Source organism: Amblyomma maculatum, chromosome 5 (genome assembly GCF_055883805.1).
Source record: "Amblyomma maculatum isolate TAMU_Amacu chromosome 5, ASM5588380v1, whole genome shotgun sequence".
Lineage (NCBI taxonomy): Eukaryota > Metazoa > Arthropoda > Arachnida > Ixodida > Ixodidae > Amblyomma > Amblyomma maculatum.
In genome coordinates, this window is record NC_139348.1 from 153,260,960 (window position 1) to 153,278,045 (window position 17,086).

Genomic DNA, 17,086 nt, shown 5'->3' on the forward strand with positions numbered 1-17,086 from the left:
TCCCGCGTTAACTTCAAGCCAAAAACAACCACTTGTCACCAACGACTGTCACCTGCACTCTGAACGCCGAGCCTAGTGCACCATCATGGCAGCCGGGATGGGAATCGGCCGCCTTGCTCTCAGCTGAATGGCCTCGATCCCCAACACTTAACATCCGCTGGCGGTCAATGCAAAAGAATCAACACAGCCCTGTGCCTGGTGCGAACACTTATTCACCGCGAATTTCGTACACTCACTTACCCAGGTGCTTTTTTCTACCCCTGGTACGTTTCCGTTTATCCGAATTTCGCACAGTTAGCCTTCCGAGTGAGGAGTATTCGTTATCTACAGCGCACTATTAGTTCCCTCTATTACGTGACCTCCTCGGCTTGGATTCAGCCGGGTTGCCATAATCTCGCATCTGTTACATGAACCACATGGTAACATGCTGATGACATAGTAAGTGATAGCCTCCGTACATTTGATCGGAGCAAAATGGTGCGTCTGTGTAGGGCAAACGTTTACGCGAAAACACGCGATAGCAATGATGTGCATGGTGCATGTGGGGCTCGCCTTTGCTGAAGAGATAGAACACGCCCCCGGAGACCGCCGCAATGCAGACGAAGATGCAGATCGTGAGCAGTCCAGAGCTCCTCGGCCCTCCTTCGTTCTGGCTGGGGAGTAACAGAAGCAGGCCGTGTACCTGATTTACTGATTTACTTATAGGAAGAGCAGGCCGTGTACGATATGCATGACCGCGCAAAATGTGATTGAGGCAGAAGAGCATAAGGTAAGGAAAGGCTTTTGCTGCAGAAAGTTACTGCTTGGGAAAGCAAGGAGACGATTGGGTATAAACAATGTCTTTTTTTTTTTTTTGCAAAATGCTTACTACGTAGAAAACGACTTTAAATGCGCTCTGTCGCAAACGGAACGGCGTTGAGTGACTGACACTGAAACTTAAAAAGTGACAAAAAATAACTTTCTCCTCACATTCACTTCGCTACCATGGTAGGCATAGTTGCTATCAAAATGCATGCAAGTTGTAGCACTATTGAAAATATTTTTTCGGAGCCCACTAGCCGAGGTAGAAAACAGCTCGCCAATGACAATAGTTAAAAGTGCTCTCGACGGTTGTCAGTCGTTAAAAGCGAGGCACATAGATGCGCGCAAATTTAGTGATGACATTGATCATTCGTATTAGGGTGCTTAAAACAACTAAATTTTTTAGCGTTCTTTTCGCGCCTTGCGAGCCAGACGGAAATTTACAAGGCTACGTGTTTACAGCGATTATGAAATTGCATGCTCCTGCAGAGGAGGAAGTCATTGCGCTCGCTCTCATCTCCACCTCAGCTACCAAAATTCCCTCCTATTCAGAATCAGCACAATCAAATTTCGCCAATGGCCTGGTATTCCGTACCGCGGCTCGGCTTCTACACTTTTGGCATCACACCCTGTAACCCTCATCTGCACGCATGCCTCCCGGGTAACGAGGAGGTCCACTCCCTTACCCGAGGTCTCACTTTCCGGCCCGCCAGAACACACTTCAGAAGATATTTCTCACTTTCCGGGCAGGAGTCGGATCCCTCACGCCAGCCCAGAAGCGTCTGCTTAACTTCAGAGACATATCCTTACCTACTACCGAGATAGTCGGCGTGTTTACGTACCGCCGGCTCCCTCCCTAACCCTAATCGAGGACTCCCGCTGGCGGCGACTCCAGACACGTACTGCTCCCTACCCTATTCTCCTTCATGCCCTTTACCCCCCTCAGTTCCTCTCATCCTGTAAGCTCTGCGGGAAACCGGGATACTTTCTTCACGTCTTCCTCGCATGCCTTACCATCTCACATCCTCCATTCCCAACCACAGCGGGGCCATATTTTAAGACTCTCCTGGCCAGCTCCACTGTTACAGAGCAGCGCTGGGTCATTACAATGCCCTGAATTGAATAGTCCTCCAAGGGCTGTCCTTTGCTCTTTAAGGGCGGACATTGTTTGGCAGTAAAGGTCTTCACCACCACCACCTGTATCGTGTATGCACTGTACGGGATCTTACACTACGATCATTTAATCATTTATTACTGTCAGAGGTTCCTCTTCTTCTTGTCCTCCTCCTGTAGGGCTCGAATTTCCATGTGCAAGATACGCTGGAGTCCGGGAGTAGAACTATGCGTGACACGGTTGGCTCCAAACTTTACCCCAAGCCCCTCACTCTCTCTTATTATGCAAAAACAACTAAAATGCTTCATGAAAAGTTGGGGTATTGTAAACGGGTCTGCACCCGAAGTCTTTGTCCTGTACAGTGTGTCTCAATATAGCTGCAGTACTTGATTTATTGGGTAAAGTAAACTTTTGTGCTAAAGTCGTTGGTTAAGTGGTGATGTTGGTTAGAATGATGTTAAAGGGTTCCTGCAGTTTAATAAGAGAAGAGACGTTTTTATGCTGGGCTATCAAGGAGGATTTACTAGTAAGAGCGTAACCTCGATAAGACACTCTGAAGACATAAAACTACACAGGAGGCAGGACACTGAAAAGATGCACACAGGACGAGTGTCCTGTCTCCTGTATAAATTTATGTCTTCAGAATCCCTTACCAACTAGCCTCCCATCACACTCGTCTAGAATTCGATAACACTTTACGTGTAAATCTAGGCACGCCTGAGTATGGGGACCAACATGAAACTGGAATTGCTTCTAAAATTGTGCCATCACAAGGCTATAATCAAAAGCCACATTTTTTTTTTCTGTTTAACCGTCGGCGGCTGCGTTTCGATAGGAGCGAAACAAAGAGGCGTCCGTCTGTGTGCTGTGCGATGTGAGTGCAATTTCCGATTCGCGAGGTGCCTGTCGGAACGCCGAGCAAGGCTGGGTACCGTACTTAGCCTACCGCCTTCTACAAAACTGCGGATATACTAGGGACCCTGCTCGCCGAAATATTGTTTGGGTACCTGCACACATGGGACTTAAAGGAAATGGCAGCTGACGCCGGCGCCCGCGCGCTCTTTCACTAGGCAGTCCCCTCCGACCCCAACAGTCAGAAATTACAAGTCACTCCTGCCTATTCTTTCAAAGATATCGTCTGCAGTATCAATCTGGCCATAGTCTGTATTCCCGCCCATGTAAAAACCTCTAAAAAGCGGAGGAGCGGCTTTTGTCTGTCTTTACACTAATAATTTGCTGTGCCTGGCAGCTCTAAAACATTTTGACTCTTCTTTCTCGGGCAGCTGTCCGCACTGCGCAGATAAGTCTTTAGACCTCTACCACATGGCGTGAGCCTGCCCATCCAACTCTGCTATCTCCCCTAACCCTAACCCCACCCGGGAGGACTGGTAGGCGACCCTGCTTGGTTGTTCTGACCTACAGGCCCTAAAGGCCTTGGTGGAGTGCGCCCGCCACTGGGGTCCCGTACTATATAGGGACTCCACCTAGCGCTTGTCAGGGCCAGCCCCTCAACGGTTGATTCAATCAAACCTCCCTACACATACTGATTTCGAGTCATTAAAGGTCTTTTTTCGCCTCCTCTTCCGTTTTTTTTTCTCTTTCCACTTTCACTCCTACCTTCCTAACTTCTCTTACAGCGCGGGGAAAGTGTCCACAGAAACAAACTTGAGATACTCCGCCTTTATCTTCCTGTGAACCAATTATTGATTTATTATTTATCCAGTCTTCACGTTTTCAAATACCCCTTGCCACCTTATATTCCGTTTCTGCATATAACTCCTTCACTTCTCCTCTGTAAGCCAAATGTCATAATTTTCACACCCATCGTTTTCAAATGAAATGTCTCATTTTGTTATAATAACAAAAGTACAATTCGCTTCACCCCTCAAGCTATAATAACAGCCATAGCTTAGACATCGGCACAGGCCAAAGGCTTGACTACTTACTCTTTCTTTGAACCTAAAAAAGGAGAAGAGAACATTGTTTCAAGTAAGATCAGCCGAGAGACATATTGTTTTAAGGATATCGCTAAATTAAACATGTATAGGATGCCGCGGCGTCAGATGAATACGGCAGATGGCCACGTTGCGACGATGCATACACTGAAATTTCAGACAAATTCTGCGAGAGAATTTTGAACATATTTTGTTGACACATTGTTCGAAGTATTTAAGTGGTTGTAGCGCGAATTATCTAGAAGCGACATTATTGAGGACGCATTTCGCATATTCCAAACCAAGGTACAAATATAAAGCAAATATAAATATATTTTTTTCGCTGCCCGTCAAGATAGCTCTGCCAATAACCTCGCACATTGCGAGGAAAACAACTTTCTCATAACTTCCGGGTGTAAAACGAAGTGAAGGGGAAAATTCATAGAGCACTTTGACGATCTGAAGTCCGCATAGCCGAAAGTCCATTACGCAGTTGTGACGTCATAGCACATGCGCAGTTGGGGGTTACTAGGTGTCGGTTGACGTTTGCGCACGAGGACACTGCGCATGGGCAGTGTGTGCGTCTAAGATACCTCAAAGCTAACTAATGAACTAAGTATAATTCACTAATTAAGTAATTATTATCTTAACTAACTAATTATCTGAACGTGACTAATCGACTAATTATCGCCAACTAACGCTCGTACACCTACTACCCCATCATTGACTGATTAACTATCAGTATTGAAACCATCTTAATCCTTGTGAAGATGATTGGCAGCTGCCGCGGACGCACGGACCCACGCACGGACACGGCGACGAGTCGTCATCCATAAAATGCCTTCTCCTTAAAAATGGCCGCGAGGAATATCCGAACGTTGGCACTGCGCAGCAACGAATGACGTCGCGGTTGCGCAGCAGGCTTCACAGCGACAACAGCATCGTACGCTTCAGGCCTACGTGACGCATCACGTTGTCTAAGATCACATCACGGTATGATTAAAGCTACGATTTTGTATTATAATCGTGAGCTCGCGTCATAATCGTAATTGTTTTTCTGTCGTGCAACGTACAAATACGTTAACTGCACCACAATGATCAAAATACCGCGTAGATCCTGCGTGTGCAGGGTCGCCGTTTAGTAGTGCTGTTTATTCTCAAAGACGCACCCCATTGATATTCTACGGCGGTCCTCGTAACTAGTTTTGTGAGTATAACCAAGCCACGCATCGGAAGATTGGAACGTTTGTAATGGAAAAAAAATTATCAAGGTTTACACAGTCGCCTCACAATTATTTTTTTGTAACTCGGCCCATTGATTTTTATGACAGTTTTAGCTACTTGGCGCGAGAGCAGGAAAAGCTTAACGCAATTTATCGCTGTCAGCCGGAAGCTCGGAGTTTTAGACAATTTCTATGAATATATCGATAACAGTACCTTACATTATTCCTGGGTACCCTCAAAACTTCATAGATAGCTGGACGTTAGTAACCGCATTGTGCACTACTTTCTATCCATGTCTCCTATTTCTTGGTCCGGACTCTCTGAATGCTTTTCAGCTTGACTCAAGTTATTTTTCTAATAATCTTAAAACCTAAATTCTGAAAGCCAGAATCCAGGTAAATTGTTTACGGGTAACCGTGCTCAACTAATAAGTGAAGACATCCGGCCAAGGTAATATACCGCAGAAGCTCAAGAGATGCGATCCTAGAAAAGTGCCCATGATATGATCAGTGTGTACTGCTAATATTTAAGCATTCAATTACGTCTACTGAAGGGAGATAAAATGTTGCATTTAAAATCCCCGTTCTAAATTAATGAATTGCTATTCGTTAATTTGTAAGCATTTCCGGCCATTCAGGCTCTCCCGCCGAACAATGCCGCATCCTCCCAAAAACCCAAACCATCTTATGGCTTACCCCACACACCTCTTAAACAACTGTCGGAGGTTAATGAATGCGAGCAATTCTCTACTCGACTCTTCTTTCGAAGCTACGAATGCGAAACAGCATCTCACACGTTTATGTTGTCATGTGGTCAGCGGCAGCGTCATCGGTTTGGCAGTTGTGCGATTCACTCCAGCAGCTTGACTGCTAAGTTACTAACGGCTGTGTTAATGGTAGGTACTCACTCGCTTCGGAGTCTTAGCAGGTTGTCCATGAATGGATGGGAGAAGAAAAGGAGACAGTGCCATTATTGTTCTAGCAAGCACCCTAAAATCATAGGTACAGTATTGTGAGAGCATTGCAATGGGGACTAAGTAAAAATATTGATTTGCCTTGAATTAAGCAAGCTCGACCTTCGGTAAAAGCATCTAGTAACTTATCTATTTTCCTTGATGACAAGTGGTAAATAAAACTGACCAGAGGGAACTCTCGAACTAGACTCGTTGCAGCACTCCGCTTCAAAACCTGTCCACTGGCAATGGACGCTTGCTCAAGTTTACCTAATTAACGCGGAGACTAAAAGCGGGAAAGAAACTTCCGTCTTCTTTGACAAAAAGTTCACAAGCGCTAAATCAGAATGATTAAGGTTTTCGTTTTTTGTCGGACTGCTACATCGGCTGTTTCAGTGAACATTTCCTAAAATCCCTAAAATTTTGGAGTTTGAAATTAAAAAAAAAAAAAATCACTTCAGAAGCAAGCAGCAAGATCCGGTGGTCGTAATCTAATACATTTTTATTATAACGTCGTGAACTGGATAGCTTCTCAAATAATGCATTTGTTGGGTTAAAGCCAATTAGCAGTCCTAAACTACAGATGGGACACGATTCTAAATCAATTTTTAAAATGAAGAAAAACTTCTTTAGCCCTGCAACATGATAAAATCCGGCGCTTTTCCTGCACTAAAAGAGCAACTAAAATGCATCATTGTCCCTTCACCGCCTCGCGAGCAGATCTGCCGTTTCGGCCGAGCTTTCTGCGTGCCCTATGCACTCAGTTTCAGTTTCAGCCGAAAAAAACATCACAGATTTTAGCGCGCAGCAAGAGTGTAGAAAACGACTTCGTGTTCGTTTCGAAAATTGGCATGGCTCGAACTCTCTGCGTCGAACTCTCTATTGGCACTAGTCACACAACAAAGCTAGAAAAACGGTGATTAGTGAGTGTAAGTTAAATACCTGTGCAGTTAGGAGTGTCAGGTTTAGGAAAATACTAATATTTTTATTTCGAACTGTGTATATTTGGAAATATTCCAAAGCTTTCTCTGAAACACCCAATACACGCATGCCTGTTACCACACGTTTCACTTCATTTCTTCTCAGATGCATTTGTGCGGCTGTCAGCGCTAAGTCAGCAATTTCTAGAAACCCTTTGCACTGGCGATCGTCAGGGATCCTCTCAATTTCGGCGCAGACTCCGTTTTCAACACAAGAGCTAATTTGGACGCTTCGGCATAGGCATCACCAAACAGACATGTTTCATCGCCTATGCGTCCAATTGGGTTGATCAAGCCGTATCTTAGCACCGTTGTTCTTTGATAAAGTGTAGGCAACAAAGCATTGCGTTGAGGCATACTTGTACACAGTTGATAGTATAGCTTCCTCTGCAAACTTTCCGTTGTCATCATGGTTGGTGCTACCCTTTGCAATGTGATTACTATCTTATAATCATTTTGAGACAATTTCCCGAACATAATAGCGTAAAATGCATCGTAGGTAATGAAAGCGATACAAGAAACCGATTATTCATTAGCATTTATCTCCTTAGTCCAGCTCTCAACCCCCCCCCCCCCCCCCTTTTTTTTTTAAACTGTTATTGGCTGCAGTGATTGGGCACCTTTACCAGCTGCCTCCATCACTTCGGCTTTTCTCTTTGCCTCCTTTACGGAGGATTACGAGCATGTGGCGTGATGCTGTTATCATCCAATCCGACTCCGTATTTACAGTTGTGTGACGCCCCCTCCCCCTCCGTCTAATTCTCGCAATTGAATCTCTACCACAAAGTGTGACATGGCTGTACCCCATACTACTCCCTCCATCACGTGACTGTGCATATATGCAGCAAGCTTTCTCTCTCTCTCTGTTCGCCCGTATCATTTCACCACATCGCTGCCGCTGCCATGTCCAGACCGTGCGACCGAGTTGTGTGATCAAGTCCATCAATCACGCATTACATGCTGTGCACCTCTTCATTCTTATCACCGCTCAATAATAATTGTCGACCACGGTTTGCTTGTGCCCATCCACCGCCTCCATCACTCGCCCGATTACCCTCTCCGCTCCTCTTGTCCCGTTCACACGATGGCGCCAATGTCGGATATTTTTTTCAAAAATTGACTTTCTACTGCTAACACATTAGCAAGAATGCACATCAGATAGCATTTTAAAACCAGCGGGCTCGTTGACGTCTCGGTTCGGCGATGCTCCTCTCTAGGTGCAAAACCACCGAGCCTAAACTTGATTCTAGACCTCACAAACATATCAAAGCCGAGAACCTTTGTCTGCAATCCAGCGAAGTTTTCGAGTGCTTGAAGTTCTTTGGGAGCCTCGCTGCATGTCGCGTCAATGAAATAGAAAAGAAGCTGTGCCCTAGGCACTCTGGAACGATATAGCACATCTAATATGAGCATAAAAACCCTAATTACCCGATGGGATGCTATCCCAACTACACATTCTGTTTGCCGAGCTTCAATATTAGCTGGGAATATAGACAGGCAATAGGGGGGCAATAAAACTGCAACACTTACCGGCTGTCGACCGCTCCATCACGCTTACTGAAGGGAAATAAGATGTTGTATTTAGAATCATCGTTCTGAATGGGTGAACTGCTAATCGGTAATTTGCGAGCACGGTCGCTTAGGCTATGTCTACCCCAGAACAAATCCGCATCCTCCTAAAAACCATCTTACGGCTTACCCCACACACATTACGTATTTGACTTCTACAGCGAACGAAATCGCTGCATGTCTCTCACTGTGCAGCAGGCTCAGAGGGTAATACATCTCACGTGAAAACCTCAATGTGTTATTTTTTTTTTTCCTTCACCCCAACTTGGAGCATTTGGTTGCACTCGCTGAAGAAGACCTTGTCAGACTGTCCACCTTCTTGGGTCTTATGTCACTTCCCATGCGAGGAGATTCACTGAATGAGCCCCCCATACTTCACTAAATTAGAACTTGCTGATGGCTTAAGGGCGCCCGAATGCAGCGGCGCCCGACAGCGCGGGTTTGCTCCCGACTGCGCCAGCCGCGTTTCGACAGAGGCGCTATGTGCCCTTTTGGACATGTTTTAGAGGCTCATTGAACGAAATCACGTTGGTGGGAGTTGTGCGCGAGATGTCATATTCCGCGAGATTCCACGAGATGTCTTGTCCAGCGTTCCTGCAGTCTGCGATGCAGCACTTGAACGCGGGTCAAGGAACGCTACGCGACAGGAGCGATGGTGTACCATCCAAACACACCTGCGGGATAAAGTGTGACAAACCCTACGCCTTTCCCTTCCTGTAAACCACTATAGGAGGCAAACGATGAGAAGCAAATGATAGGAGAGGAGGGGTAGGCTTTGCTAGGATGCCTCGATGCGCGCGTCCCCCTCCGCCAGCGCGTGCATCGAGGCACCATACGCTTCGCCATTCTCCTTTTGAGAGACATCTAAGGGACCCTCTAATAATTTTTGAGGCGAAAGCCTTTAATGGCTCATACTGTCGTGGACAGAGTGTGTCCCGCTTTTGTGGCGGATGTTGCGTGGCGTCCTCGGAGCGCGTTCAAGTGTGGGATTGCAGATGGCAGGAACGTTAGACAAGATGAGACTTCTGGAGGAAAAGCGCAATATCTTTCACTCTTCAAGTGTGCGTTTGGATGGTACGTCTTGTCGCGTGACGTTTCTTGGAGCGCGTTCAAGTGTGGGATTGCAGATGGCATGCATGAACGCTAGACAAAATGAGACTTCTCATGCTTGAGCCTTTCACTACTTTAGTCGCTAAAGTCCCTCGTAATTTTTTTCTTTGTCAGCCTCGGGAATCCCACAGCACAGGACAGTCCACACTAGTATTATTAAAGAGAGAGAAAGAGAGAGTCGTAGACGTGTTCCGTCGATACTTACTTTCGCTCACTGCGCGAAGTTCTGAAGTAGAACAATATGTATATTCTTAAAAATCTCTAATCATATTTCGACCATTCAATTGGGTTTATCAGAGCAACAGGGAAATTAAAAACTCAGTGACAGTGGCAAAGCAGGATGGAAGCAAGAACCCAGCAAAAGTTTTGAAGAGAGCCTGCAGCCTGTTCACAACAAAAATGGCAGCTGGGTGCCACACACAACACGCATGAATTTCAGGAATGATACAGAACATGTATGTACAACTTACTTGAATTTCACAGTAGCAATGCCCAGGATTTCTAATCCAAGGACAAAAACAAAACTATGCTTCTTCCAACTAGCCCCACATCGCACTCTAATAGATTTCTTCCAAGCCCAGCTTTGGGCAAAAAGAGACGCACTAACAAACACAGACTGGCTTTCTGTAGTGGCTAAAGTCCGCAGCGTTGAAGATCTTGGAAATGTGCGAGGTTCTCATTATTATAAGAGGCGAAGTCAGTACACGTACGAGTACGTAAACTTCGCAGCTCGTTTGAGCGTTTGTTTTTACTTTGCCTGAGATAACCACGCCGCAGTCTTCAAACATTAGATACGGAGGCACTGACTTTCTACATGTCCAAGCACTGGCATCGTGTCGTGCATAAAAACAACGCCACATGTCATTGGTCGTTTCTAAATGTCCCTTCTGACACGCTGACTTTCTCTTTCCTTTGCAAATGCTTCTTGAAAATTCAGCAGCTCACGCCATATGTTTCTCATTAGTATCAAACATAATGCAACTCAGTGTGACTATTTGAAACTTTTAATCATGAGAAAAGCTACAGCGTTCTTGAAACTTTTACAGGGACGTAGTGATTATCATGGCAGACGTTACGTGCTCGCCGCTGGATCCGGCAACGATGTGTTTCCTGCGTTCGCTTAAAATGCCCGTGGTAATTCTGACGGCTCGTCGACACAATAAAACATCAAGGGACTGTGCTAAGGATACAAAATGGCCGTGGTAAGTCTGACGGCTCGTCGACACAAGCCAAGCCGTAGAAAACGCGCAAACTAGAAGCTAGGCTTTTCTAGGCTTGTGTTAAACGCGCGCGAAGGCTCTAAGCGGTAAACAAATATGTACGAGCGCTTCTTTTAGAGCGCAGCTCTTTGGCGCCCGTTCCTGGGTCTCGCGTTGGCGTTGTCGGCCTCGTAACCAGCTTTGCCCCCACTTTTCAACTTTTCAGTTGGTCGATTGAGGTGTGACGTTACAGGCCGCGAATTTGAAACGAAAACAATTGTACTTAGGCGAGTAATCGCTTAACTAATTAGGGGGTTGGTGCGGTAGTACCCGAAGTGAGTCTGGGTTGACTTAGTTAATTAGTTCATTATTCAATAAGGATATTTGACTAACCAGTACTAATAGCTAACTAGTCACTAACCTGTAATAACTAATGATTAAGTAATCATTAACTACTTTTATTCAGTCATTAGTCATGACTAAATAGTCATGTGGGATAACGTCACATCCAGTCATGACGGCATGACTGGTGATGACGTCACCAGGAGATTCACGCATCTACGAAGCTGACCCCGCCGGGCGTTCGATCCAGACGTCCGTGCGGCGCCTTTCATTAGCCGTGCTTAATGAAGCCGACAGTAGCGCATCGCATCGCATTTCGTAGCGCCTCACGGTAATGCGATGCGACAGCGTGTACATGTAGCGCATGATCTCTAGCGCGGTAGTGGCGGCACGCGGCTATTTTGCGCTTCCTCGAACGCCACACCATAGAGCATATAGAAATAGACGCAGTATAACAGGCATCAGCGGCGTTTGAAATTGGTTGACAGGAAAGAAAAGGTGCCGTATCTGTCACAATTCTAGTCAATCACAAAAGGTCTCGCAAGCAATGCTCCGCCTTGAAGAACTAGAGCGCAGCTCTTTGGCCGCCGTTCCTGCGTTTCGTGACGTCGTCGTCATTGGCGTTGCCATCGGCGTCGGAGAAAAGTTCCTCTGGGCCCACGCGCTGCCTCCCGCAAACTCCCGATAACTTAATTGCTCTCTTCATTTCTCTGACCATAAAGCTTCCTTCATGACAGTTAAGAACTGTTAGTGGTGTGTTTCTTGAGAGAATATGTGTGAAAAATAAAATAGTTGTCTGTAATTGTACTACATAGATGTCTTGCTCGAAATCTTTGCCTCAGTCTATCGAAAGAGGTGAAACAGCTGATGAGCTGCGCTCAAATTTCCCATTAGGAAGTACCGTAATTGTCGGCATTTTTTTTTCTTGCAAACACAAAAAAATAACGTACTGTACTGTAAATTCACTCCGCTCTGGTTCCATCTACTAACTCTAGCTCCATAGCCCTTCTAAACAAGCGCTTTTTTCATTGTGACAAGTATCAGTACGAAGGCATGCTGCCAGCTTTGCTCAAGCCGTCAGATCCTGAAACATGCTCATGACGTCAGATTGCTTACATCCGTTAGGAAAAGGCGGATGGTCTCGTATATACAGGATATAAGCATCTCACACGTTAAAGCGTAGCTACTAGTTTGTGTTTCGAAAGCATGTGCCTAGAGTTTTTTGCTCCGTGGCCGAGGCCAAAGGTTGCCGTTACCGCAACTGTTCCCTCCGTCATGAATCTGCGGGTCAGCCATTATGCAATGAATTCCGATTTTCCTGTGAGCGGATAATCTTTCTCTTTCATTGGTGATGATGGTCAGGGTCATATAGAATAACCGGAAATCTTTCATTACCGTGGCTCACAAGGGCCCTTAATAAAGTGACCTACTTCCAGATGTCAATATCTTTATCGGCGCTGATGATTCCTTGGGGAAAGATAGAAAATCAGGCTTACGCTCAGTCCTTGAATCGAGGTACTCTACGATGATGTAATCATGGCAAGTTAATACTATAATCTCTGGTGAGACGAAAATATTCGTTTAGTTGCACAACTAAAGACAATCATGCGTGCTAACTAGGCTTAGTGACGTACGTACCTAGCGGAATAGATTAGGATAGGCATAGAGACGGATTAAGGAAGTAAAGCTTTCTTACAGTGAGATGAGACAACGCAAGTGCCAGATGTCTAGGTCGCGAGGTACAGCGCTTACCAGCCATGGTAGCTGACTTCCAGGGTAGAATATGCGCAGTATGTAGCTCAGTGTCTTCTGGTGAGGAACAAAGGCAGCAATCGACGGGCAATTCTTGGAGCGTGCACACACAGCAGGCAACCACGAGCGGCTATCTAACGCGACGAAGAGTACCGCAACGGGCAGAAGGAAATTATGGCGCAATATGTGCTCTGGTACACGGCGTTGTAACCTGGGCGAAGCGAGCCCATGGGCCTAGGACTTGCACGGCAACGATAGGCCACACAAGTGTCGCGCGATTAGCCGTCCTCTTTGTCTTCATCGAGTGTTAAACAATGCCGATCATGTACCCCTACCTCTCCTCGAGAAGCATAGCCATTTCCGGCCAAGAAAATGTGCATAGACTTTTCTCCCTTTCAGAGATAATAAATGACAAATTTTAATTAAGGTAGAGATGGCGCTGTAGAGGGTTGTATGAAAACGCAAGGCATGTAGGGCGTTCCAGCTATCTCCACTGCTCTGGAGGAAGATGATATTTTAATCACGCATATCCCAGGTGGACGAAATTTCCGGAGTCCTCCACTACGGCGTCTCTCATAACCTGAGTAGCTTTGAAACGTTAAACCCCAAAACCAAACCAAACCATTACGGGTAGGTTTTAAATATATATTATCAAGTACTGGAGTAATCAGATAAATATGTGTGTTTATCTTTTCCTTTTATTTTTCCAAATTCTAGTTACTGGAAGGCCTACCATTCCAGTTCGCCTCTCCTTCGAGGCAAGCGTCAAGGGATACGCCTTGAAACCAAAGTGCGATTCTATTCATGATTACATAATTTCAACAGGCAGATTCCTATGCTAGGTATGACTTCATTACTTTATCTTTTCCTTTTATTTTTCCAAATTCTAGTTAAAGTAATGAAGTCATACCTAGCATAGGAATCTGCCTGTTGAAATTATGTAATCATGAATAGAATCGCACTCTGGTTTCAAGGCGTATCCCTTGACGCTTGCCTCGAAGGAGAGGCGAACTGGAATGGTAGGCCTTCCAGTAACCATTCCAGTTCTCCTCTCCTTCGGGTGCGATGCTAATGGCCCAACTTGGCTAACCCCATGGAGGAAAGAAACAACTTAGGAGAGGCCCTTGCCATTCCCAATGCACTGGAGAAAGTGTGGCGGAAGTGCAAGTCGGGCCATTAGCAACGGAGACGCTGTTGCTATGAAAACTCGGGCCACTAGCAACAGCGTTGCTAAGGGCCCTAGGTCCCCGTGAGCGTCGCGGAGAAAGAAAATGCGGAGGGTAAAGGAGGAGGAGAGACGTTGCAGCGTCCGGTCGCGGCGCGGCCGCGCCGGCTTCAAAAAATGACGTCAGGGCCTCTCCTAAGTTCTTTCCTTCCTCCATCAGTTCAGTTCAGTCGTGTCCGACTCTTCGTGACCCTATGGACCATGTCATGCCACGCTTTCCGGTCTCTCACTATCTTCCTAACATCACATAACTTCATCTGCAGTGCCTCGAGGATGCCATCCAACCATCGCGTTTGCTGCCTACCCCTTCTCCGGCGACCCTCAACCTGTCCCAACATCAAATCTTTCTCCAGCGACTCCTCTCTTCTCATCAGATTACCAAAGTAGCTGAGCTTAAACTTTAGAATTTGACCCTCCAATGTGCAGTCAGGGTTTATGGTCGACAATATCGACTGATTTGATCTTCTGGCAGTCCAAGGAACTCTCAAGAGTCTTCGCCAGCACCACAATTCAAACGCGTCAATTCTTCGGCGGTCAGCCTTTTTCACAGTCCAACTCTCGCATCCATACATCACAACTGGAAAGACCATAGCAAGAGTTATATACGGATCTTGGTTGGCAGACTAATGTCTCTGCTCTTTACTAGGCGATCAAGGCTAACTATTGCTCTCTTTCCCAGAAGCAGGCGTCTCCTAATTTCATGGCTGCAGTCTCCTTCCGAGGTAATTTTGACGTCACTTCCGCCACACTTTCTCCAATGCATTGAGAATAGAGGCTTTACAAAAGTTAGTGCCATCTAGTGAAAGAAACAGAAACTGTGCGCAGCGGCCATGTTTTGTTCAGTCCGCCCGCGCCTCCCGTCGAGAACGCTGTCAACGCGAGCCTTCGTGGAACCCGTGCATGCACCGAAAGGTGCATTGGAAGGCTCACAAGTGATTGTTGTCACTGTTAGCACCAAGCTCTATTCGGAATGATGCCAGCATGTTGCTGCGTGCCCTTCTGCAGCACGCGCACCGTCGTAGACGCGCACGAAATCAAGGTATACGCATGTATGCGACCGTTTGTTTGAAGTTCTAATCGGCTTTACTAGTGTCACTTGCATCATGTAAAGCATTACTGCACGTCCCTCTGACTGGGAGCTAGCTCACAGAACGTGCTATCACCTAAAACAGCAAGGTTGTTTCGCGTGCTTTGGAGCCTTGTGAACTTGAAGGAGAAGCTTATGCTGCGATGGAGAACACGGGAGAAGGAGCAATGCATCTATAACGAATGCTATAGTCCAAATACGTTCTTTGAAACATTTTGTACGTAGGTTGCATTTACCATTGTGTATTTGATTTAAGACACGGGCATGATTACTGAAACTACTTTTCACAGTCGTACGAAATTGTAGTGCTTGGTGCAGAGATCAATACGGTTGTCTAGTGCGCCCGAGGTGCGTGTTTCACGCTGCAAAAGCAAGCGGCTGCCAAACCCGCGGCGTCTAGTAAAGCAGGAAAAGATGACATCCCACTAGTGTGTTGTAATATGCTCACGTGCAGCCCGTTTCGACCGGTCCACGTCCAGAGCGCGCAGCTCAGGTTCGCATTCTGTGCCTTATACCTGCCAGCGCGGCCGATAAAATAACGAAGCGTGCGCTTCACTTTTGTGTGTTTTGTCGAGCCACCCGATGATTCGCTAATTGACAGCTACCTGAAATTCAGTGGATTTTGTAAATATGCCGATTTCTTGTTTATTCCCTCTGTTAGATAGTAGACATTTGAAGCTGTAACCTCATATGAAAGCGCTGACATGGGAAGCTTCGAGGAACTCGCGGAAGAGGAAGAGGAACTCGGCTGAAACGAAAAGAAATTTGAAAAGTCAACTTACATTACTGCGAAGTGTTTGTGTTTGGTGCAACTGGCTGTGTTCACAAAGTCAGATTTATATTATGTCATATCGTTATAAAAAATTACGGGGACACTTAAGCTCCGCCGTTAAAGATATAACGTGATAGCGTCTCTCTCCCTCATACACACACACGCACGATGTTTTTTCTTCACGTTTTATATTTTAGCTGTTTTATTTATATTATATTTCTATCATTTCTTTATTTATATTTATTTTATTTGATATTTTTATACACCAATACTCATGCGTCAGCAACAATCGCTTTCCATACTGAGCAATTTGACACTATTGAACACATTCAATTATTTCAATTAATCATTTACACATTCTAAATTTTCTTCCTTAGCATCATCAAGCACTGGTTTTTCATTCTGAGCATTCTGACACCTTTAAACCCTTAATTTACAATTTTTCCTTTTGTCGTTTCTTTATTTCATCAATTGATCAATTAATTACGAAGATTTTATTAACTCGTCATCGCCTATCGCACACCAATCAATCTTAAATCACTGGAAGCACAAATTACCATGGCATATTTTTTTTTTTTTTTTTACGCAGCCCCCGATTATTTTCGAAACTCGTGCCAAATACTGCATCGACGGCATGGGAAGGAAAGTGTTCATCGCCAGTCCGACTTACGTAAAATTACGCGCGATTCTTTTATCATAAAATAAAATGCATCCTCGCTCATTTCACCAACCAAGTATCTTCCAGTGGGATGAGCGACGGTGATTGCGCAGACCAAGCAAACAAACTCGCGATCGTCTCTCATAGGCGTTCAAGTAAACAGCAAAGGCACACAGACAAAAACAAATCCACATTACAAAACTCTGGAACGCTACACGGATTGCCGAGGGGCCCATGCACGACTCGTAGAGCAATTTGTAACTGCTCTCGGCAGCGCGGCCGGTGGGCCCCGCCACGTCTCGGCTGTCAAAATACCCTTCTAGGCGTCGCTAACAAAAACCGCCAGGGACAGAGCAGAGGTACAAGC

At 45.7% G+C, this 17,086-nt stretch overlaps 1 protein-coding gene across 1 annotated transcript in view; it reads left to right on the forward strand.

The window, feature by feature from the left end:
* The first annotated feature begins 523 nt into the window (after positions 1-523).
* The window catches only part of LOC146189994 (uncharacterized), a 50,958-nt gene continuing 34,395 nt past the window's right edge, over positions 524-17,086 (forward strand). The window contains exon 1 of the mRNA XM_084605396.1: positions 524-614. Within this exon, the coding sequence (XP_084461522.1) occupies positions 524-614 (91 nt within the window). The remainder of the gene's footprint in view (positions 615-17,086) is intronic.